This window comes from Erinaceus europaeus, chromosome 12 (assembly GCF_950295315.1).
Source record: "Erinaceus europaeus chromosome 12, mEriEur2.1, whole genome shotgun sequence".
Lineage (NCBI taxonomy): Eukaryota > Metazoa > Chordata > Mammalia > Eulipotyphla > Erinaceidae > Erinaceus > Erinaceus europaeus.
The window spans coordinates 81604437-81628357 of NC_080173.1; the positions used below are offsets into that span (position 1 = coordinate 81604437).

Below are 23921 nucleotides of genomic sequence, written 5' to 3' on the forward strand. Positions count from 1 at the left end.
TCTCCCTCCCCTCCTCCGAGAGCCCAGAAATCAGATCATGAGAGCATCTATCTACATTGGGCCTGAAGACTGAGAACCCGTAGGAAGAAGAATTTCTTCAACTCACTGTGGAGTCACCTCGCCCATGCTGAGGGTCTGCACTGAACCACCAGGCTCCTGACTTAGCTCACCCACTGCTTCCTTCATTGAGTCACCCACTTACTCTAAAACTACTAATGTTCTCTGTAGGGAATTTGAGAGGCAGAAGAGATGGGACAATTGAGAGGATTCTATCCTCCAAATTAACAACCAGAGTGAAGACATCATCCCAACAACCACATCAGCTGGGGTGATATCACAGAGCTTGTGCAGAAGGTTTGCATGTGAGAGGTCCCAGATTCCGTCTACCCTGACACCACCAAAAGCCAGAGCTGAGCAGTGGTCTGACCAAAACCAGTAACCAAGCAACCACCTGGGTCTTTTTTTTTTTTTTTTTTTTTTTAGAACTGGGCTATAAGAGCTAAAGGGAAGAGAAGGTTCTTTCTGTCAAGGGGGTGGGGGAACCTCTGTGTCTTAAGAGTGGGATTTTGAAGGAGACCTGTTGCTTGGTAAAATAAATTTTTAAAAATAAAATAAAAGGAGCTGGGTGGTGGTGCACTGGTTGAGCGTACATGTTACAATGCACAAGGACCCAGGATCAAATCCCCAGTCCCCACCTGCAATGGGGATAGCTTTTCTAGTGGTGAGGCAGTGCTGCAGATGTCTCTCTCCCTCTCTCCCTCTCTATCATCCTCCTTCCCTCTCAATTTCTGGTTGACTCTGTCCAATAAAGATAATAAAAAAAATTTTTAAACCTAAAAATAAAATAAAATATTTGGAAACAGAGAGAGGTCAACTGGGAAAGAATGCCTCTGTGAAAGGAAGGTAAGGGCTGAGCCTGAGAAAGAGATTCTATGGCTGGGAAGGACCTGACTGTGGCAAGGATCTTACCCCTGGGACAGGGTGCTACTAGACCATAAAAGCCAATCACACACCTGCCCTACTTTTGACTGCACCTGCCCAGCTCACCCACCATCACAGACTGATGGCAAGGTCTCAGTCATGTGACATCCTGTCTCCTTATCTGGAACAGATGCTAGTTTTTATGTGGCCCTTACCCAGACCAAAGGGCATCACCTGGGTATTGTTGCCTCAGGTGAGCAAGTGAGCTCACCACTTCTCTCTGTCTTTGAAAGAGCAGCTGAAGGGGCAGGGTGTTGGTGGTGCTGGGGCTCAGTGCTCAACAGTGAAGGGAGATGATAATTTGGTGGAGAGTGAGGTGTGCTGATACCTGTCTTGGGGATACATGAAACTGTGCCCCTATGACAATAGTCCTGCAAGTTAGGGTCTGTCCCCCCCCCTCAGCTCTGGCTTATAGTGGTATGGGGGTTGAATTTGGAACTTTGGAGCCTTAGGCATGGCAGTCTCTTTGCATAACCATTATGCTAACTAGCCTCTCCCACAAGTCAGTGTTTCCTCAATAAAGTGATTTTAAAAACAAGAGAGAGGGAAGAAGAGGAGGAGGAAGGGAAGAATGAGAAAGAGGAGGAGAAAGAGGAGGAGGAAGTGGTGACAGAGATGGAAGAGGAAGAATAGGAAAAGAAAAATAGGAGGAGAATGGGTGCGGGGTAGCACAGAAATACCTCTAAGCTGCCCCAGGACTGGGGAACCTGTCTTGCCTGTTTTGTCCTAAGAAATGCCTAAGAGGTCTGAACTCCACAGACATCTCCATAGTCTTCATTTGTCTGTATCTCTATCACAGGTGAGCCAGTAAAATCACCGTGGTAGTTACGTGTGGCTCATGGCATGATGGTTATTTTTTTTTTTAAATTCCTGGTCCAAAAAACTCTCCCCACTCTAGACTTCTTGGTGCTTTCAATTCTACCTCTAATACCTATTCCCTTAGTGGTGAAGATACCTTTATTTACTTGTAGTTTTTCATTTTCTTTTTCTAGGCCTGGGTCCTCTATTCAATTCTGAGATCGCTGTCTAAACTATTTGCCTGAGGAGAAGGAGTTAGACAGATGGAGGCCTTCAAAGTATTCCTAGAAAGGAGGAGAGGAGGACTACAAAAGCTGAAATGGGGCAAGAGACTGGCAGACTCCAATGATGACTCTTAGTCACAACCAGGACACCCCATCAGCTGGGCCCTACTCAGGGAGACCTTGGGCTCCCACACAGACATGATGGGCCTGGACCTCTAATAGATCCTTCTTGCTACTTGTCACAGGTCATCTCCATCAGGAACAACATAGTGGACCCCGTTGTGGGCCCCTATAAAACTCTGCCTCAATGTGGATCAACAATGGTAGGGAATGTTCCACTCTCTGAAGGGAGGTTAGACAACATACTCTACCCAAAGAAGATGGGTCCTGAAATTAGTGCAGCCTGGAATGTTCCTAGCCATGACCACAGAATGTGAGCTCAGACCTACAGGGATGCAGAGGTTACATAGGCTCCTGTGCTGAATATGGGCCCAGATCAAACCGGTGGAGTTTACAGTTAATAATATTTATATACTTTCCCCATATTTGGGAGCTACTGTCTTCCCTGATCCAGCTTTCTAGTCCTTTTTCCAACTATGGCACCATCTCCCCAAACAACACCTGGGTCCACCTGCATATTAGCTGTCAGACTCGGGCATGAGCCCTCTGGAATATACCTAAAACAGACCTACTAACTTTTTCCAAAACGGAGACCCCAATCTTTGTCTGCAATATTCATGCCTTTAGGTTCATGATTAGTCAACAATTTGTTCTGCATTAAATCTTAACTCTTCTTCAGTCACCAGATTCCAGATGATACCATGATGCCAACCCAACTTCCTTGGGCAGAGGACCCCACCATGTGTCCTGGAACCCTGCCTTCCCCAGATCCCTACCCCACTAGGGAAAGAGAGAGATAGGTTGGGAATATAGATAGACCTGACAATGCCCATGTTCAGGAGAGAAGCAGTTAGAAGCCAGACCTTCCACCTTCTGCACCCCACAATGATCCTGGGTCCATACTCAAAAGAAAGGAAGGAAAGAAGGAAGAAAGAAAGAAGAAGAGTTCCCTGATTTCTGAGGTGAATGAGAACCCTCCCTACTTCCAGGACAGAACAGCCATCTATGTGGTCCGGGAGGTGGTGCAGTGGATAAAGCACTGGACTCTCAAGTGTGAGATCCTGAGTTCAATCCCCAGCAGCACATGTACCAGAGTGATGTCTGGTTCTTTCTCTCTCTCCTCCTATCTTTCTCATTAATAAATAAATTAAATATTTAAAAAAAAACAGCCATCAGAAGTTGAAAAACAAGATCAGAAAAGAAAACACAAGTAGAACCTGAAATGGAATTGGCGTATCGCACCAAAGTAAAAGACTCTGGGGTGGGTGGGTGGGGAGAATACAGGTCCAAGAAAGATTCAGAGGACCTAGTGGGGGTTGTATTATTATATGGGAAACTGGGGAATGTTATGCATGTACAAACTATTGTACTTACTGTTGAATGTAAAACATTAATTCCCCAATAAAAAAATAGTACAATAAAAAATGGAAAAAAAAAAAAACAGCCATCTAGATGTCCCTTGGAATCTCTCAGATAACACTGTGCACTAGAACTTGGCTTAGGAGGCCAGGTGGTGGCGTACCTGGTTGAGTGCAAATGTTACAATGCACAAGGACCCGGTCCCCACCTGCAGAGGGAAAGCTTTGCAAGTGGTGAAGCAGTGCTGCAGGTGTCTCTCTGTCTCTCTTTCTCTCTATCACCCCCTTTCTTTATCAATTTCTGACTGTCACTATCCAATAAATAAATGAAGATAATACAAAAAATTAAAAAAACTTGGCTCATCCTTGCTGACATGACCATGGTAACAGTGGCCCATCATCCTCCAACTCCCCTCACTAGCAGAAGGGCATGTCTCTTATACTTCCTGATCCTACACCTCCCCTACTTCATGCTGTGGACCCCAGGACCCTAATATCTCTGGCTCTGGCCTGCTCTTATTCATCCCTTACCATCAAGATCAGACCTCATTTGGGCTCACCAACAGACTTCCCTCCACCACTCTGCCCTCAGCCTCCTCCAATCACTCAGAGTGTTCTTTCCAAACTGCAAATCATTCCATGCCTTCCATCTCACACAGAATGCCTCCATAGCTCTCTGCCTGCCCACAGGCTTGTCCAGGCTCCTTTCCCAACCCTTGGTGTAGTCCCAGTAAGACTCATCTTTCCACCTAAAGCTCTTTCCACACTTCACACACTTCAGCTACATGGGACTCCTCCAGTCCCTGTACCCAGAGAAGAGGTCTAAGATGTCCTCTCCTTTCCTCTTCACCTTCCATCATCTGCTCTTATTGGAGGATGGGGCCCACTGTCCCAGGAAGTCCAGGCCATTGTTTCCATGAGGTCCAAGTGGGTTGACCCCTAACTCTCCCTTCAGATTGAGACAAGGGCAGGTTTCCCTGACCTCCTGAATTAATGATGGATGGCTTCTCTGGAATGGGGGCTACCTTTCTGTACATGCCTCTCCTCTCCCCTTAAACCAAGACCGGGAGTCGGGCTGTAGCGCAGCGGGTTAAGCACAGGTGGCGCAAAGCACAAGGACCGGCATAAGGATCCCGGTTCGAGCCCCGGCTCCCCACCTGCAGGGGAGTCGCTTCACAGGCGGTGAAGCAGGTCTGCAGGTGTCTATCTTTCTCTCTTCCTCTCTGTCTTCCCCTCCTCTCTCCATTTCTCTCTGTCCTATCCAACAATGACAACAACAATAATAACTACAACAATAAAACAACAAGGGCAACAAAAGGGAATAAATAAATAAAATAAATATTAAAAAAAAAAAGACCATGATTACTGTACATTGTGTCTGGCCTGGCCTAACTTGAAAGCCACCATATACATTCTTGCTCAACTGTCCCTTCCACCTCCCCCTTCCTCTGAGGTGCCTGTAATTTACCCTGAAGTGTCTGTAATTTACTCCTGGGGAAATATGCATTGTGAAGCTTGTGATCAAACCTTGTATGGTTTGGTAATTCTTCACTTGTGATCAAATAGTTTGTAGGTCAAAATGCAGCTATGCATTGTGTTGCTCTGTGTTTGGGTTAATGATGACCTTGACCTTCTACCTGGGTAGTGGGTATATGTATTTGCTTTCTCTTTCAATAAATGAATGGCCCCACTGAGGCTTTACCAGAGCTGACTGTCCTGTCTCTCTGCACACTTCACCCTCAACACACAGAGCTAACCCCAGGACTCCCAGTGGGACTCTCTGACCCTCACCTCAACTGGCCAGGGGGGAGGGGGACCCAGAGCAAGCCCACATGCTCTAATACCACCTCCTCCAGGAGGTGCCTTAGGACTGCCCACACAGGAGAAGAAAGGCCTGCCTTAATGAGTTCAGCCTCTCTCCGGGTCACACCCCACATCTTTCCCAGTAGCCTTTTCACCAGACTGTGCAGAAATGGCATTCTTCCTGTGTCCTAATGTCACCAGGTTGGGTGTCCAGAAGACCCTGATGAGCATTATTCAAACTAATAAAAAGGAATGTGTCAGGGGCCAGGTGGTGGCACACTTGGTTGAGCACACATTACAGTGCACAAGGACCCAGGTTCAAGCCCCCTGTCCTCACCTGCAGAGGGAAGCTTTGTGAGTGGTGAAACAGTGCTGCAGGTGTCTCTCTGTCTCTCTTCCTCTCTATCTCCCTCTTCCCTCTAAATTTCTAACAAATAAATAAGAATAACAAAAAATTAAATGGAAAGAAAGGAAGGAAGGAAAGGAAGAGGAAAGAAAGGAACAGAAAAGAAGAAAAAAGGAAAGAAGATAATAGAAGAGAAGAGAAGAGAAAAGAAAAGAAAAGAAAAGAAAAGAAAAGAAAAGAAAAGAAAAAGAAACATGTTAAGCTCACATCTGATTCAAGATGGGGCTGGGGACAGAGGCAGAGGAAGCAGGGCAAGTGGGCCAGTCTGTGCTGGGGAAGGGAGAGTCTCATCCCAAACCCAAGAAAGTGCAACTTGGGGGGGGGGGGCAGCACACAGGCTTGAGGGGTACTGAGCAAGGGTGCTGGAGGGATGGCAATGGAGGCAGCTCAGGTCATTTGTGACCCAGGAGAAGTCATTTCCTTGATCTCATGTCCCAAACCAGGAAGTGCTGATAACCATGCCAGCCCTGCCTGGCCCCCAGGAGCCCCACGGAGGGATAATACTGACGGCGATGATGATGATGAAACTTGAGGTAACAAAACCCTTCAAGCCTAACAGGTGCTGGACACAGGTGCATGACAGGCACAATGACGAGCACTTTGTAGGCTGATCCCTCGTCAACCGTCATCCTGAGTTGGTGTCATTCATTTCTGGTGATTCCATTGCCCAGCCAGGGTTAGAGGGCATAAGAATGGGCTTGGGCGCCAGTGCTCATGAAAGACATACTCAGGCTCTGGTCTACCTGCCTGGGATTGTCACCCGCCTCCCTGCTCCTTGTCTCAAGGATGACTCCAACCACCCCTCGCCTCCCCCAAGGACCTTCTTGAATGTGACTGCCTCAGTGTCCTGGGGCCCCCCAGGAAGGCCTCCCTGATTGTTCTTGTCATACTGGCCACCCCACCATGCATGCCCACCCCCATATGCAATGTTATTCCCCCACACCCCACCAGCCATACCTGGTTGGACACCAGGACATCCCAGATGAAGCAGAATCTTGGGTTTACCCCCAAGCAAGGACTCCCAGAGGCCCCCTGGCTGCACAGAGCCCAGCCCTGGGCTAGCTAGCCTTACCTCTTCTTGGTGGGAGTGAGTTCTGCAGGCCTCTTCTCCTGCAGGACAGCAGGGTTCCCGCTGGGGACAGCAGCCCTCCTACCCATCAGGGGCATCATCTCCTTGGGGTGGGCGTTCATGGCTGGAACACAAGCACAGTACAGATGCTCAGGGTGAGGGCGCATGAAGGAGATCCAAGGAGCTTCATGGATACCCCGTGGCCTTCGCTCACACCTCTTAACACAGGAAGCTTGCACTCTGAGAAGGGTAGCCAGCCCTTCTCAGAAACAGGGAGACTCTTCCTGAAGCTTCAGCCCTGCTCCCTCTCTTGCTCTTCTGCTCTTGTAAGCCCTAGAGGAGCCTCCAGGTAAGGGACCATGTGTCCATGGCGTCTCCCACAACCCATCTCCAGTGCCACCAATCTCCAGATGCAATCCTAAGAATTAGGTCTGATGGAGTCGGGCAGTAGCTCAGAGGGTTAAGTGCAAGTGGTGCAAAGGATCCTGGTTCTAGCCCCCCGCTCCCCACCTGTAGGGGAGTCACTTCACAAGTGGTAAAGCAGGTCTGCAGGTGTCTGTCTTTCTCTCCCCCTCTGTCTTCATCTCCTCTCTCCATTTCTCTCTGTCCTGTCCAATAACAATGACATCAATAACAACAATAATAATTACAACAATAAAATAACAAGAGCAACAAAGGAGAATAAATAAATATTTTTTAAAAAATAATTAGCTCTGATTTCTCAAGACCTGTGTCATGTTTCATGCTCAGGACTATCCTCAACAATGTAAGACAGTCACCACCTTTGGCCCCAGACACTGTGTTCCTACTAATACAACCTCGGGCCTCTCTGGTTTGAGGTCTCTCAGCAACTTGGTGATCTCAGCAGCTAACATGCTGGTTATCTCTCTCCCCTACCCAAAGCTAAGTGCAGCTATCTTCATGGCTGTCTGTCTACTGGACTCCCTCTTCACCCAGAGGGAGCAGCTCAGCCCCTATCCCGAAAGCAGAGGAAGCTCCTCAGTCCAGGCCTGATTTACTGATGCTGAGAACAGGCTGCACCCCACACTGGGCTCAAAAAGAGACTGGGAAGAGAGGTTGCCATGTCTTCTGAGTCTCCTATGTAGAAAAAAGGAAACCCAGGCAGAAGGGACAGCCTGATCAGGATCAGAGAGCTCATCAAGGGCCCAGGAGACAGCACAGTGGTTATGCAGAAGGCTCATGCCTGAAGCTCCAAGGTGCCAGGTTCAACACCATAAGCCAGAGCTGAACAATGCTTTGGTAATACATAAATAGATGCAAACATGTTTTTTTTTTAATTAGCAGAATGTTCATCAAGGGCCAGGGAGATAACCCAGCATTAGGGCACCAGACCTGCAGCCTGAAGTCCTCAGAGCTTAGCCCCTTATGTCAGAACTGAGCAGTACTCTAGTCTCTTTCTTTCCTTCTCCCTCTCCCTACCCCTCTCCCTCCCCCCTTTCTTCCTCACTCCCTCACTCCCTCTCATTCTCTCCCTCTTTAATAATAAATACATAGGTCCCAACTAGGGAAAGATAGAAAACAGGCTGGGGGTATGGATTGATGTGCTATTGTCCATGTCCAGCAGAGAAGCAATTCCAGAAACCAGATCCCATCTTCTGCACCCTATAAAGAATTTTGGTCCATATTCCCAAAGGGATAAAGAATAGGGAAGCTTCCATTGGAGAGGATGGGACATAGAACTCTGGTGGTCTGAACTGTAATTGTACCCCTGTTATCTTATAGTATTGTTAATCATTATTAAATAACTAATAAAAATTAAAAAATAAATACATAGGTAAACAAACAAACCTGGGGGCCGAGCAGTGGTGCACCAGATTAAGCGCACATGTTACCATGTGCAAAGAACCAGGTTCAATCTCCCACTCCCAACCTGCAGGAAGGATGCTTCACAAGCAGTGAAGCAAGTGCTACATATATCTCTCTGTCTCTGTACTTCTCTATCCTCCCCTCCCCTCTCAATTTTTCTGTCTTATCAAATAAAGAAAAGAAAAAAAAAGAGAAGACAATGGCCACCAGGAACAGTACATTTGTTGTGCAGGCACTGAGCCCCAGAGATAACTCTGGGCTGGGGTGGGGAGGGGACTTTAAAAAAGAAATTCTGGGAGTCGGGTGGTAGCGCAGCGGGTTAAGCGCACGTGGTGTGAAGTGCAAGGACTGGCATAAGGATCCTGGTTCGAGCGCCTATCTCTCTACTTGCAGGGGAGTCACTTCACAGGCAGTGAAGCAGGTCTGCTGGTGTCTATCTTTCTCTCCCCCTCTTTCTATTCCCCTCCTCTCTCCATTTCTCTCTGTCCTATGTAACAACGATGACATCAGTAACAACAATAATAACTACAACAACAATAAAAAATAACAAGGGCAACAAAAGGGAAAATAAATAAATATTTAAAAGAATTTTTTTACAAAAAGAAGTTCTATTAAGAGACAGAAGCAATGTAGCTGGAGAGCAGGGTTATCTGTCAGAAGCAGTGGAAGTGAGGCTGGAAGTAGATTAGGCCTGGAGTCACGGCTGACCCCAACAGGGCAATGAGCATGGGGGCTTGGAGGAGAAGGTTTCAGGAGATAGTCATCTTACTGGGAGTTGAGAGGAAAGGGCAGGAAGAAGTTGTGTGGGTCACTGAGATGGGAAATGGTGGCTGCACAGGATGAGGCAGACAGAAGGGAAGGATGGGCACACAGGAGGTGACAGACACTGCAGTTAATAGGGGACCATTCTCAACTTGAGTCCTCCAACCCTCCCACTCCCCTCAAGAGTTACAGAAGTGGAGGGTAGAGGATAGATGTCTTTCAAAAAGAGCCCAGACATGTAGGGTAGAGCTGGGACCACAGTGATAGGAAGGCTTCCTGGAGGAAGTGACTGATCAGGTTGTCACTGGACTGGAACAAGGCTGGGAAATCTCCCTCCTCCACTAAAAAAAGAAGCAGCTTTGGAAGACAGAGTCATCCAGGGGAGGCCTTCAGTCCTGGAGCTCAGGCATCTTGAGGCTGGGAGCTTCAAGGAGGACCCTCAAGGCCAGACAGGCAGAGCAGCCCCTAGACAGGGAACCATGAGAGGCCAGGTCTCTGCCCATGTCAGTAACAGTTAATGAGACCGGGTGGCCGTACTACCTTCCCCAGCCCAAAACACAGAGTAGACAATGGATGGTGGCAACCCGGTTAAGGGCACACTGCTCAAGGACCTACAGAAGGATCTCGGTTCGAGCTCCCAACTCCCCACCTGCCTGAGGGACGCTTCACAGGTGGTGAAGCAGGTCTGCAGGTATCTATCTTTCTCTCTCCTCTATCTTCTCCTCCCCTCTCAATTTCTCTCTGTCCTAGCCAATAAAATGGGGGGTGGGGCAGGGGAATGACTACCAGGAGCAGTGGATTTGTAGTGCTGGCACTGAGCCCCAGCAATAACCCTGGAGGCAAAAATAAAAAGAGGGGGATCAAGCTTAGGGAATGAGAGGGACATAGGGCATGTCTGACTCCTCCTGGGGCCTCTGTTTACCCTTCTGAGGAAAGACCTGAATGTTCTCCAAGGACCTAGAGCCCTGAGCCAAGACAGCTGGCTGTTCTGTCCCCTCTGCCCAGAGCCTCTAGTGCAGGGCTGTCTTGGGCAGCCGGAGCAGGAGTGTCAGAAAAACTCTGGGCTGAGGTTGCAGCAACTATAATTAGCTCCCTGAGTCACCTGTAAACCCCGAGTTCTCACCTGTTGCACTCTCTCAAGGCCTGGAATTGGAATGCCCTATACCTCAAGCCTGGACACTGTCTGGAATGGCTTCTCTTGAGAGACAGACAAGGCCCAGGGTGGAGGGGCACAGGGGTCAGCTGGGTCAGCTCCTGGAAGATGCCTGGTCCCATCCCTCGGAAGCCCTGGAAGCAGCTCATCTTGCCATGTACTTCCCTCACACTGTGCCCCCGGGGCCCATGAGGAATGGAGGGAGAGCCTTACCAGCTCCCTGGGCTGTGTGCTATCCTTCCCATTCCTTACCTCACACTCCAAAACTCCTCAAACTCAAAAGAAAGATTTCTGGCTCTGTCAGAAACTGTGCTCTGGCACTCCTATAGCCCCCAAAAAAGTCTGGCCCCTACCTCTGTTTCCCCTGCTAGAGGCCCAAGCTCCCTGCCAACACTCCCCAGACCCAAAGGTTCAGGGAGCTAAGGCTCAGAGGATGGCTAAGGTGCTCACTCTGGGCTCCTCGGACCTCAGAGGCCACTAATTGTCCTTGGTGTCCAGGACTCACCTGGTGAGGTCTAGATGGCCAGGTGGCTGTGACTGCCCTTGCTCTGAAGTCACCACATGTCCCTGGCCCAAGGCCCCCCGTCGGGACAGTGGTTGAGTTGGCAGGAGGCTCTCATCTCAGGCACAAGGATGGCTGGAATGAAGCGTCAGAGGCAGAACTGGCTGGGCTACCTGCCCTAGGCGCCAGGCAGGCCACGCCCACTGGCCCCAGCTGCAGTGCCCGCCCACCTGCCCACGTGCCCTGCCTGACTCACCCCTACACCCACAAGGCAGCCTCACCCCAACCAGCCAAGAGAAGCAGGGATAAGTAGGCTGATGTTCCAACCCTAGCTCTTCCCTCCCTTGTATGTGATGCTTCCTATTACGGTCCTCAGTTTCCCCAGCTGGGAAATGGAAATCCTGATACCAACTTCCCAAGGAAGTTGTGAGGCCTCAAAGAGATGGAGCTGGTGGGAAGTCCTAGTGAACAGTCCTGTGCTTTGCCCTGAGCCCTGGGAGACAAGATCACAGTCGAGGGTTGACCTGCCTGACCCCAAAGCACCCAACCCCAAGACTAGTATTTCACCTTCACAGTCTAGGATCAAGTTCCCTTGGAGAAAGAGAAAGTTCGCTGTCAATACACATAATCAATCTTTCTGGGAGAGCCACCAAGGGACCTAAAAGAGAGAACACGATGCATACATGTGTGGAGAGATGCATAGAATGGAGAGAATGCATAGGAGGGGTCAGTGGGAGACCCAGAGTGCAGAACACAGTAAACATGACAGCTGTCAACTACTGATTTTGCTGTGGCAATTGGCTGACTGGGCCACTTGCTTCCAGGCCAGCACATCAGCAAGACTGTGCCCTTTCCCCCAGCCCAGTCGCAGCTGAGGAGGGGGTAGAGCAACACTGGGGTGTTCCTGCCTGTCTCCTTATCACTCAAGAATAGCACGCCTGTTCCCACAGGGCAAGACAGGACTGGTACAGAACAGGAAGTCTGCTGACAGAAACAGCATCAATGACAGATGTGCCAGAGACTTCCCCAACTTCCAGGGAGGGCCAGCCCCTCTACCCCTCAGCATCACAGCCTGCTAGGTCTAGAGAAAGACAGGAGGCTTCTAAAATGTGAGCCATTGGCACCTGTGGCCAGTAAAGGGCAGAAAACCTGGCTTCAGTGAGGGGCAGAAGCTAGCTCAGCCAGTGGGGTGCATACCTTCCATACCCACAGCAGGGTTCCAAGCTCCAACATCACCTAGAAGTGCCATGGCACTGGGAAAAGCTCCGGTGAGGTGGTGACACTCCCTGTTCTGTCTGTTCTCCCTGTGTGTCTATCCGAAGTGAATAAAAGTTAAAATTGAATAGGATTTTTCAAAGAGTGAAAAATCAGCCTGGGAGTTCTGGCATCGTGCATGCATTAGACCCTGGTGTCAGAAATAAAAAGAAAGAAAGCCTGACTTTGGACTGGAGAAATACCTTAATACTTAGAGACTTTCATGTCTCTCCCTATGTCCCCATTCCTCTCGATTTATGGCTGTTTCTATCCAATAAATATATATAATAAAAATTGATATATATATTTATATGGGGAGGAAAGAGGAGGGAAGGGAAGGGAAGGGAAGGGAAGGGAAGGGAAGGGAAGGTAGGGAAGGGAAGGGAAGGGAAGGGAAGGGAAGGGAAGGGAAGGGAAGGGGAGGGAAGGGAAGGGAAGGGAAGGGGAGGGAAGGGAAGGGAAGGGAAGGGAAGGGAAGGGAAGGGAAGGGAAGGGAAGGGGAGGGGAGAGAAGGGAAGGGAAGGGAAGGGAAGGGAAGGGAAGGGAAGGGGAGAGAAGGGAAAGGAAGGGAAGGGAAGGGAAGGGAAGGGAAGGGAAGGGAAGGGAAGAGAAGGGAAGGGAAGGACTGGTGATCTAGCACACTTGGATAGTGCACTGCTTTGCTTCACTTCCTTTCTCTGCTTCTGTATCTCTGTGATTATCAAAAAAAGAAGAGCCCCCACTCCTATGGACACCTAATCTTTGACAAAGGGGCCCAGACTATTAAATGGGGGAAGCAGAGTCTCCTCAACAAATGGTGTTAGAAAACATGGGTTGAAACGTGCAGAAGAATGAAACTGAACCACTGTATTTCACCAAACACAAAAGTAAATTCCATCAAGGACTTGGATACTAGACCAGAAACTATCAAATACTCATAGGAAAATATTGCCAGAATCCTTTTCTTTTTTATTTTATTTTATTTTATTTTTTATTTATAAAAAGGAAACATTGACTAAACCATAGGATAAGAGGGGTACAGCTTCACACAATTCCTACCACCAGAACTCTGTATCCCGAGAATTCTTTTCATCTAAATTTTAAAGGCATCTTTAATGAAACGAATGCGATTACAAAGAAGACTAAAACAAAAATAATCTACTGAGACTATATCAAATTAAAAAGAGTCTTCACAGCAGGGAGTTGGGTGGTAGTGCAACAGGTTAAGCACACGTGGCACAAAGTGCAAGGACCAGTGTAAGGATCCTGGTTCAAGCCCCCGGCTCCCCACCTGCAGGGAGTTGCTTCACAATTGATGAAGCAGGTCTGCAGGTGTCTATCTTTCTCTCCCCTTCTCTGTCTTCTCTTTTCTTCATTTCTCTCTCATCCAACAGCAACGACATCAATAACAACAATAAAAAAAAAAAGATTCCACACAGTAAATGAAACCAGCACCCAAACCAGAGAACACAGAGTGAGAGAAGATCTTTACATGTCATGCATCAGACAAGAAAGAGGCTGATAACCAATACATATAAAGAACTTGCCACACTCAACAAGAAAACAAATGGGGAGAGGATGTGAACAGAATATTCACCATAGAAGAGATCTAAACATACAACAGACATATGAAAAAATGTTCCAAGTCATTGGTTGTCAGAGAAATGCAAATAAAGACAACAATGAGATACCACTTCACTACTGTGAGAATGTCATACATCAGAAAAGGTAACAGCAGCAAATGCTGGAGAGGTTGTGTGGACAAAGGAACCCTCCTGTACTGCTGGTAGGAATGTAAATTGGTCCAACCCCTGTGGGGAGCAGTCTGGAGAACTCAGAAGGCTAGAAATGGACCTACCCTATGACCCCACAATTCTTTTCTGGGGATATATCCTAGGGAGCCAATATACCCATCCAAAAAGATCTATGTACACATATGTTCATAGTAGCACAATTTGTAATAGCCAAAACTGGAAGCAGCCCAGGTGTCCAACAACAGATGAGTGGCTGAGCAAGTTGTGGTATATATACACAATGGAATACTACTCAGCTATTTAAAATGGTGATTTTTCAGGAACAACAAAACAGACCCCTTTGTGGGCCCCCATAGGACCTTGCCCTCAACTTGGATCAACAACGGTAGATAATGTTCCATCCTCTGAATGGGAGACTGGACAACATACTCTATGCTACACCCAAGGAAGATTGGGGCAGCTTGGAACGTTCCTACTGATGACCACAGAATGTGAGCTCAGATTTAAGGGAATGAAGAGGTCACATAGGCTCCTAAGCTTAATATGGGAACCAAATCAGATCAAATCGATAGGGTTTACAGTCAACAATATGTATACACCTTTCCCATATTTGGGAGCTACTCTCTTCCCTGATCCAGCTTTCTGGTCCTTTTTCTATCCATGACATCATCTCCCCAGACAATAACTAGGATCCACCTGCATATCAGATTTCAGGCTCAGGGGAAAAAAAAAACTAGTATAGCCACAGGCCCTTTGGAATATAACTAAAATATGCCTACTAGCTATCTACAAAATGGAGACCCCCCGCCCCAACTCTTCATCTGCACTACTCCAGCCTTTAGGTTCATGATTAGCCAACAACTTGTTTGGCTTTACATGTTAACTCTCTTTTCAGCCACCAGGTTCCAGATGCTAGCATGATGCCTAACAAACTTCTCTGGACAGACAACCCCAACAATGTGTCCTGAAGCTCTGATTCCCCAGAACCCCACCCCACTAGGGAAAGAGAGAAGCAGGCTGGGAGTATGGATCAACCTGTCAATGCCCATTTTCAGCGGGGAAGCAATTACAGAAGCCAGACCTTCCACCTTCTGCATCCCACAATGACCTTGGGTCCATGCTCCCAGAGGGTTAAATAATAGGAAAGCTTTCAAGGTAGGGGAGGGGATACAGAGTTCTGGTGGTGGGAATTGTTTGGAGTTGTACCCCTCTTGTCCTAAAAAATGGTGATTTCACCATTTTCAGCCCATCTGAAAATGTAGAAATCGTATTAAGTGAGATAAGTCAGAAATAGAATGATGAATATAGGATGATCTCATTCCTAGGCAGAAGTTGAGAAATAAGATCAGAAGGGAAAACACTAAGCAGAACTTGGACTAGAATCGGTGTATTGCACCAAAGTAAAAGACTCTGGGGTGGGGGTGGAGGGTTCAGTTCTTGAAACACGATGGCAGAAGAGGACCTATCAGGGGTTGTATTGTTATGTGGAAATATTATTTATGTACAAACTATTGTATTTTACTATTGACTACAAACCATTAATCCTCCCATAAAGAAATTTAAAAATAAATAAATAATAATAAAAGAAGAGGAGGAGGGATGGTGAGAGAAAAAGGAAGGAAGGAAGGAAGGAAGGAAGGAAGGAAGGAAGGAAGGAAGGAAGGAAGAAAGCCTGACTTCATACTCAGCAGACCTCATGTGTGGGCAAGGGAGGAAGTCAGGGGATAGGAGAGGTAAAGTTTCCACACAACATGAAAACTGTATGAGGACCCTCTGCGCCTCCAGCAAAGCATCGTCCTCCCTCTGTTACTCAGGTAATTGCCCCTGTGACTCAGTCCCTCCCTCCTAGCTTGTGTCTGCTTACCTTAGAACCCTGAGGCTGAGGCTGACTCCAAACTTCAGTGTCCATGTTTTGTCTTGTGTTAGCACATTTTCTCAAGTGTGGTTTAAAAGACCCCAGTCTGCCACCCCATGGCTCATACTGTGCCCTCCCACCCCCCCACCACCCCCCCACACTATATGAGAAAGAGGAACCACTGCCTAGTACTGCCCCCCATGCCACCCCAAACTCATAGAAATGGCAGCTCCAGCTCCTAGGGAAGATCTCCATGTAACTCCATTGAATCCAACATGAAAGCCCACAGTGGGAGGCCCAAGCAGGAAATCAAGGAGTCTGTGTGGAACTCAAAACTCCAGAAGGTGGCCTCACCTTCAAAGAGCTTGTGAGGCAGTGGGGGGAGATGGACTCAGCCAGGGACCCCAACAAGGGATAGACCCACACCAACGGGGCCGTGGGAGTTGGTTCAGGAAAAAGGGAGTATTTGGGTTAGACTTGAGAGAGAAGAAGTTAGTCCACATGAGGAGACCCACATGAACAGAGATTTGAAGCCAACGTGTTCAAGGAGTGGAGACAAGCGTGGGCAGCCTGTGAAGTCAGTGGAACATCAGAGAGAAGCTGCAAGCATGGGCCCCAGGCCTCTGAATCAGCCCTGATTCTGAGTCACAAAGAGCTGTGCTGGCTCAGCGTTACAGGGCACAGAGCAAGGGACTCTGCTGGGATGCTGTCATCAACGTGGTCAGGCGGGGCAGTGAGCCAACTCCAAATGAAAAGTGGCATCCCTGCCTGTCTGGACTCCAGCTGCCACTAGCCCTGGTGGGATTCTTGCCCTGACTTTGGGGCCTGCAAAGTGCAGAGGGCCAGGACCCCCACTTCTTTCTACCACGCCTGAAACCCAGTATATGAATGATCTTATTTTTATTATCTTTTTACTTGATAGGACAAAGAAAAATTAAGAAAGCGAGGAGTGTGAGAGGGAGAAAGATGGAAACCTGCAACCCTTCTTCACTACTCATGAAGCTTTCCTCCTGAAGGTGGGGTCCAAGGGGCTTGAACTCAGCTCCTTGAAAATAATAATGTGTATGCTTAACTGGGTTCACCACCACCACCACCACCACCACCCCTTTTTTTCATATTGCCATCAGGGTGACTGCTATGGTTTGGTGCTTGCACTGTGAATCCACCATTCCCATTAGCCCTCCCCCACCCCTTTTATTTTGATAGGACAGAGAAATTGAACGGGACAGGGAAGATGGAGAGACAGAAAGAGAGACACCTGCAGCCCTGTTTCACCACTCACAATGCTTCCCCCTGCAGATGAGGATTGGGAGCTTGAACCTGAACCCTTGAGCATGGTCATGTGTGTCCTCAACCAAGTCAGCAACCCTTGACCCCTACAAGCAACCTTTAATAACCATTGACAGCTACCCCAATGACTAGGTGCCTAGAAGCTAGAAGGCTTAATAAATTGCCCTCCACAGTCCAGTCCCTGATCCCTGGGTGCAGCCATGAGCTATAATGTGTGTCTCCCCCCCCCTTAGTCAGTGGTCTCAGCTTTTTCCCAAGCAGCCCAGGAACAAGCAGAACCCAAGGAACATGACTCCCAGGAAAGGATTTTCAAACTGACTGGGTATTGAGGCGGGGTGGGGGGGGGAGTCCATAACAGAGATGGGGCCATGTGTGGGATGCAGGCAGAGGGGAAGGGCTTCCTCTGGGTGGCTCTGCCCCAATCCTACTGCCAAAAAGCCTGAATTTCAGAGAGCCCACATATGCCCCCATCTCAGAAGGCTAAGGTCAGAGCAGAAGCCTCTGTGATAGCTTGCTGTGAGTTATAAGGCACCCCAGAAGAGACCTAATGAGTGGGCAAACACACACACACACACACACACACACACACACACACACACACACACACACATCTACAGACTATTAGACTTGGTGGGTCTGCCCAGTGAGAGAGGAGAGAAAGGAGACCTCTCTGGGGTGGGTGCAGGCAGGTAGGGGCTGACTCCTTGATCTGCTCTTAGAATTATACCTCCTGGATGCAGTGAGGAAGGACTGGGGACCCAGAGTCAGCAGAGCTAGGGCCTAAGCAGAGCCGCCCTGACAGTGGTCAAAGAGAGTCTGTCTGAGCCAACTAGTCATGTGCCCCCTGGGCTCCGAAAGCCAGGCACCATCCCATCAGAGATTCTGGGCTGCAGTTCATCCTGTCTCCAGATGATGAGTGGACAGACATGGGGATAGAGAAAGATAATGTGAGAATGATGAAGACGAAGTAAAAAAATCATGAGCTGGTGGCAGGCGTGTCCCTCCAGCTCTAAGTTCTAAGGCTACAGAAACTCAACTGGCATCTACCTATACAACAACATCTGAAGAAAGACTGCTGTAAAGCAGGGAGTCTACAGACTGTGAAAGGAAGTTCTTTTCAGGGCTAGGGAGATAACATAACAGTTATGCAAAAAGACTATCATGCCTGAGACACCAAAAGTACCAGGTTCAATCCCCAGCACCACTGTAAGCCAGAGCTGAGCAGTGCTCTGGTAAAACTAATAATAATAATAATAATAATAGCAGGGCCCAGGCAGTGGCAAACCCAGTTAAGTGCACACATTACCATTTGCAAGGGCCCAGGTTCAAGCCCCAGTTCCCCACCTGCAGGGGGGTGCTTCACAAGTGGTGAAGCAGATCTGCAGATTCCCATCTTTCTCTCTCCCTCTCATTCTCCCTTCCCCTGTGATTGTCTCTTTGTTAAGTATAATAGAAATTAAAATAAAATGTGCAAAAAATGTTAAAGTTCTCTTCCCTTCTCATCTGGGGGTGGGCTGGCATGTCCCAGTCCACGGTCAGCCAAGCAATCTTTCCCTGAAGCAGAGATCTGGATTTAAGATCAAACACAGATAGTGCTGCTTACCGGCTATGGAACCCCACTAACTGTCCCAGCCCCAGTGTTCTTATCTATAAAATGGAACTAATAATAGCTCTTCATGTGCTCTGAAGAGGCTGGCAGGATAACCATGGCAAGTCCTCTGCATAAACACCCAGACACGCAGCTGGGAGTGATCCTCCTCTGTGTTCAACTGCTGTGGTCTGGCTATCGCTCACTTCATACCCAGCCACCTAAACAGTCAAGCTCATGCCCCTGTCAGACCTCTTGTGGAGGCAGAGATGATGCTGAGGAACATGGAGGAGGGAGCCCAACACTTCCTCCAGACCCCTCTCTCACAGTAGGGCTGAAGCCCTAGCCTTAGCTAATGTCATCCATGCTATCAAGAACCAGCACCTGCCAGTCCCGTGACTGGGCAGCTCATCTCTACACTCAATCAACAGATACTAGCACAACCCCGCTAATGTCTGCAACAGAGCTCTCCTCTGCATTGTTGTTTCTTGAATTCTGTTACACACACACACACACACACACACACACACACACACACACACACACATGTAAACAAATTTTTCTGTAAAGGGCCAGCTACTACATATAGGCTTTGCAGGTTATTCAGTCTCTGTTGGAGCCTCTCAAAACTGCACTGTAGCATGGAAGTCACCCTATAAAATACAGCGATGGCCACTCAAGTAACATTGATCCAGAAATGAGTGCAACCTAGAATGTTCCCAGCTGTGGCCATGAATTGTGAGCTCAAACCAACAGGGACTCGGAGGTTACACAGGCTCCTGTGCTAAATATAGAGATACATGGGCTCTGGGTCAGGTGGATGGCGTAAACAATTTTATTCATAGGGTTTTCTTTTTTCAACATTGGGAGCTACTTTCTACCAACTTCCTAGCCCTTTTCTCTACTCTGATACCATCTTCTCAGATGATCCTTTTGTCTAACTCCATGTTAGCTATCACACTCAAGCAAAAAACTACAATAGTCGTGGAACCCTAGGAACATGGTTAAAATGGACTTTCTAGCTTCTTTCCACCATAAGATTCCTGTTCCCATCTGCTCAACTTTTTGTTTCCTGTTCATTAATCAATCTGTCCCACTTTTTTTCCTGCCACCTTTCAGCCACCAAGTTGTAGACACTACCATGATTCCATTCTGACTTCCCTGGGCAGGTGACCTCACCAGTGTGTCTTGGAATCTCACTGCTTCAGAGCCCTACACTGCTTGGGAAAGATAGAAACAGGTTGGGAGTATGGAACAACCTGCCAACACCCATATCCAGCGAAGAAGCAATTATAGAAGCCAGAACACTCACCTCCTGCACCCCCAAAATAATTTTCATCCATACTCCCAATGAAGGATAAATGATAAGGGGAAGATGACCAGCGGACTCTGAACTCCAACTCTATCAGGACCCAGAGAGAGAAGAGGAAAAAGGGAGGGACATTTGGATGTAATAATAGGTGTATGTGTGACTTGGAAAGGACAAGAAGGTGGGACCATAGGGGGAAAAAAGGGGGGGGTGGCAAATATACACAAATATAAACAGATAGTTGTAGAAATATAATTAATCCATATCTGCAACCTCAGGAGAACTGCTGTAGCTTACAACAGAGGGACTGGGGATTCAGGACTCTGGTGGTGGGAATGGTGCAGAGCCATACCCCTGTTATCTTGTAGTTTTGTAAATCAATATGAAATCACTAATTAAAAAAGTAATAAAAAGTACAGCAACGAATGACAATACTGTGATCCAATAATAGCTTGTTTACAAAAACAGGAGGAAGGCCAGGTGGTAGCATACTGGGTTAAGCCTACATAGTATGAAGCACAAGGACCCTGCACAAGGATCCCAGTTCTAGCCCTCAGCTCCCAACCTGCAAGAGAGACACTTCACGAGCAGTGAAGCAGGTCTACGGGTGTCTCTCTTTCTCTCTCTCTAGCTCCCTCTCCTCTCTCAATTTCTCTCTGTCCTATCCAATAAAATGAGGGAGGAGCCACCAGAAGCAGTGGATTTGCAGTGCCAGCACCAAGCTCCAGCAATAACCCTGGAGGCAAAATAAATAAGTAAAGAAATAAGTAAAATCCTTTAAAAAAAAAAAAGAGGCATGGCCACTGGAATTGTTCACTTGAATAGTGTGTTGCTTTGCCTTGTGTGCTACCAAGGTTTAAGTCCAGCCCCCACTAAACTGAAGGAATCTTTGTGCTGTGATGTATGACTATCTCTACTCCCCCACCCTACCCCCATGTCTCTATCTAAAAAAAGAAAAAAAATTAAAAAGACAAAACAAAACAGGGGACAAGTCAAATTTGTCCCATGCCCCATAGTTTCCTGAGTGCATTAGGTATATACATGAACACGAGCCCTGCTCTGTGGATAACAACTAAAGGTTGGCTGGCCGGAGCCTCCTAGCTATATGAAGTAGTAAACACACAAATTTCACAGGAAGACAATTAATTACATCAGCTCAGTGACATACACAGAGTTCACAGTTGATACAGTTTATTTATTTGTTAATCTGATGGGTGACAAGACATGAATGAATGCAGGAGTTAGAACACTTTAGTGGGGAGTCGAGGGGTAGCACAGCGGGTTAAGCGCACGTGGCGCGAAGCACAAGGACTGTCTGTAAGGACCCTGGTTTGAGCCCCGGCTCCCCGCCTGTAGGGGAGTTGCTTCATAGGTGATGAAGCAGGTCTGCAGGTGTCTTTCTCTCCCCCTCTCTGTCTTCCCCTCCTCTCTCCATTTCTCTCTGTCCTATCCAACAACAACGACATCAATAACAGCAACGACATCAAAAACAACAATAACTGCAACAACAATAAAAAAACAAGGACAACAAAAGGGAAAATAAATAAATAAATACAAAAAAGAATTTTTAAAAATTTATTTAAAAAAAAAAAAGAACACTTTAGGGAAGCAGAACCATGTGTCAGACAGGACTATATCTTCACTACAAATGAGAGCTCATTAAAAAATTCTTGCCCGGTGTCTCTGGGATGTGGTTCTGTACTTTTATTTGAACAGCAATAGAACTAATGTTTTTTCAGAACAGTGATGTCACACCAAAGAATGAAGTCACTCTGGAAAAATCTGGTTTCAGCAGAACTGGGAGTTGCAAACAGCTTCATCTGCTTTCTTTGAAGTGTTAATGACACCGTCATTCACCGGGCCTGCTCCGCCTTGGAAAGCTGATGGGTTCAGCTCAATTTTTTTTAACCTTTATTTATTTATTGGATAGAGACAGTCAGAAATCAAGAGGGATGGGAGTGATAGAGGAGAGAAAGAGATACCTGCAGCACTGCTTCACCACTTGCAAAGCTTTTCCCTTGCATGTGGGGACTGGGGGCTTGAACCCAGATCCTCACGCATTGTAACATGTGCACTTAGCCAGGTGAGCCACCACCTGGCCGGTAAACTCAATATTGAGAGGAAGGGCCTCAGCATCTTACAGCAAAGGAAGTGTTTTGTTCTACAAGGTATCTTCCTGGATTTCACTGAGCTTCCACTCACAGAAAAATCAAAGAAAACAGGACACCATGTTTGTCCAACTAGAGATTTCTCATTGCGGATGAGAATAATAATAATTGGTGGTTTAATAAAGTCAGTACAGACTTGAAAGCAAAGTCATTTTCTGTTAGGTGATTCCTTCCTGGGGGCAGATGAATGAATGGGTTGAACGAATACCTCTTCATGTGCATCAGCAGAGCCTTGTACAGCCTGTCCAGCGGGCTGGAGGGACGTGCTAGGGAGACACAGATGGAAACAGGCAGCTGAGAGAGTGACTGGGATCCCCAAGGGCCCCCTGCAGCAGTGCGGTGTCATAAGGTCCAGCAGAGTAGACACACTCACTTCTCCCCTAGAGCAGCAGGGTCCTTGAAGATTTCAGCATCCTCTGGCTTGAGGGACCCTGCAAAGTGTCTCAGAGGAACCTCTTCAGGCTGGGCAGGGTGCCTTTCTCGAGTGCTTGTATCTCTTAAAAGGGGAACCAGGGCAAAGTTCTTCCAGTTTCTCCCTGAAACTAAAGGAAACATCATCATCGTCACTACCTTTAATGCAGCAAAGTCAGCATAAACATTGATTTGCTGAGCCCCCCAACCACCAGATAAAAGGAGTCCTGGGTTTCTTCGTGTTTGGGAGTTGTTCTCTGCCCTAATCCAGCTTTCTAGCCCTATTCTAAACTCTGACACCATCTTCCCAGACTATATTTCTGGTTCACCTGCACGTTAAGTGTCAGGCTCAGGCAAAAATTACCAGAGTCATGAGCCCCTTGGAATATACCTAAAACAGACTTTCCAGCTTCTTTCATCTGCTCAATTCCTACCTTTGGTTTCCTGTTTATTGAACAATTTATCCTGCTTTATATCTCACCACCTTTCAGTCACCAAATTCCAGATGCTACTAGGATGCCATCCTGACTTCCCTGGGCAGATAAGCTCACCAATGTACCCCAAAGTCTCACCTCTCCAGAGCCCTATCCCACTAGGGAAAGACAGAAACAGGCTGGAGGTATGGGTCAACCTGCCAACATCCATGTCCAGCAGAGAAGCAATTACAGAAGCCAGACTTTCCACTTTCTGTGCCCCATAATGACCCTGGGTCCATACTCCCAGAGGGATAAAAAGTAGGGAAGTTTCCAATGGAGGGGATAGGATACGAAACTCTGATGGCAGGAATTGTATGGAATTATACCCCTTTTATCCCACAATCTTGTCAATCATTATTAAATCACTAATAAAATTTTAAAAATAAAAAAAAATCCAAGTAGAAAACTATCCAGAAAAATTACTGTCAATTGTTCCTTACAATAAAATAAAACTCCAAGTTAAAAAAAGGGGGAAGGGGGGCAGCTGCTGGCACACCTGGTTGAGTGCACACATTACAGTGTGCAAGGACCCAGGTTCAAGCCCCCAGTCTGCAGGGGGAAAACATGGCAAGTGGTGAAGCAGGGCTGCAGAAGTCTCTCTGTTTCTCTATCACCCACTTCCATCTTGATTCTGGCTGTCTCTATCCAATTAAAAAAAAGGGGGGCCCTAGGGGTATTGCCTGAGGCACATAAATCAATGCCTTTTCCCTCTCCGCTCGCAAGGAGCCTCATCCACTCCAAAAACTCTTAAATTATCTTCCTCCACCCCACCCTCACTTGCATTATTGGTATTGCACATGTGCAAGGGAAGAGGTTCAACCCCTGACACTACAT

General features: G+C 47.5%; 2 protein-coding genes across 6 annotated transcripts in view; both read right to left on the bottom strand.

The window, feature by feature from the left end:
* TRPV3 (transient receptor potential cation channel subfamily V member 3) overlaps positions 1-11308 on the bottom strand; it is a 42299-nt gene extending 30991 nt beyond the window's left edge. For 4 of the 5 annotated variants that reach the window (XM_060204161.1, XM_060204160.1, XM_060204158.1 and 1 more), the window contains exons 1-2: positions 11007-11151; positions 6763-6883 (exon numbers count right to left, since the gene is read on the bottom strand). In XM_060204161.1, the coding sequence (XP_060060144.1) occupies positions 6763-6881 (119 nt within the window). In that variant the 5' untranslated portion in view covers positions 6882-6883; positions 11007-11151. Of the gene's footprint in view, positions 1-6762; positions 6884-11006 lie in introns of all 5 variants that reach the window. The other variant, XM_007520960.2, reaches the window with a different exon arrangement.
* A 9355-nt stretch (positions 11309-20663) lies between these two features.
* TRPV1 (transient receptor potential cation channel subfamily V member 1) overlaps positions 20664-23921 on the bottom strand; it is a 38584-nt gene continuing 35326 nt past the window's right edge. Inside the window, exon 15 of the mRNA XM_060204162.1 lies at positions 20664-22742. Coding sequence (XP_060060145.1) covers positions 22570-22742 — 173 coding nt within the window. The 3' untranslated portion in view covers positions 20664-22569. The remainder of the gene's footprint in view (positions 22743-23921) is intronic.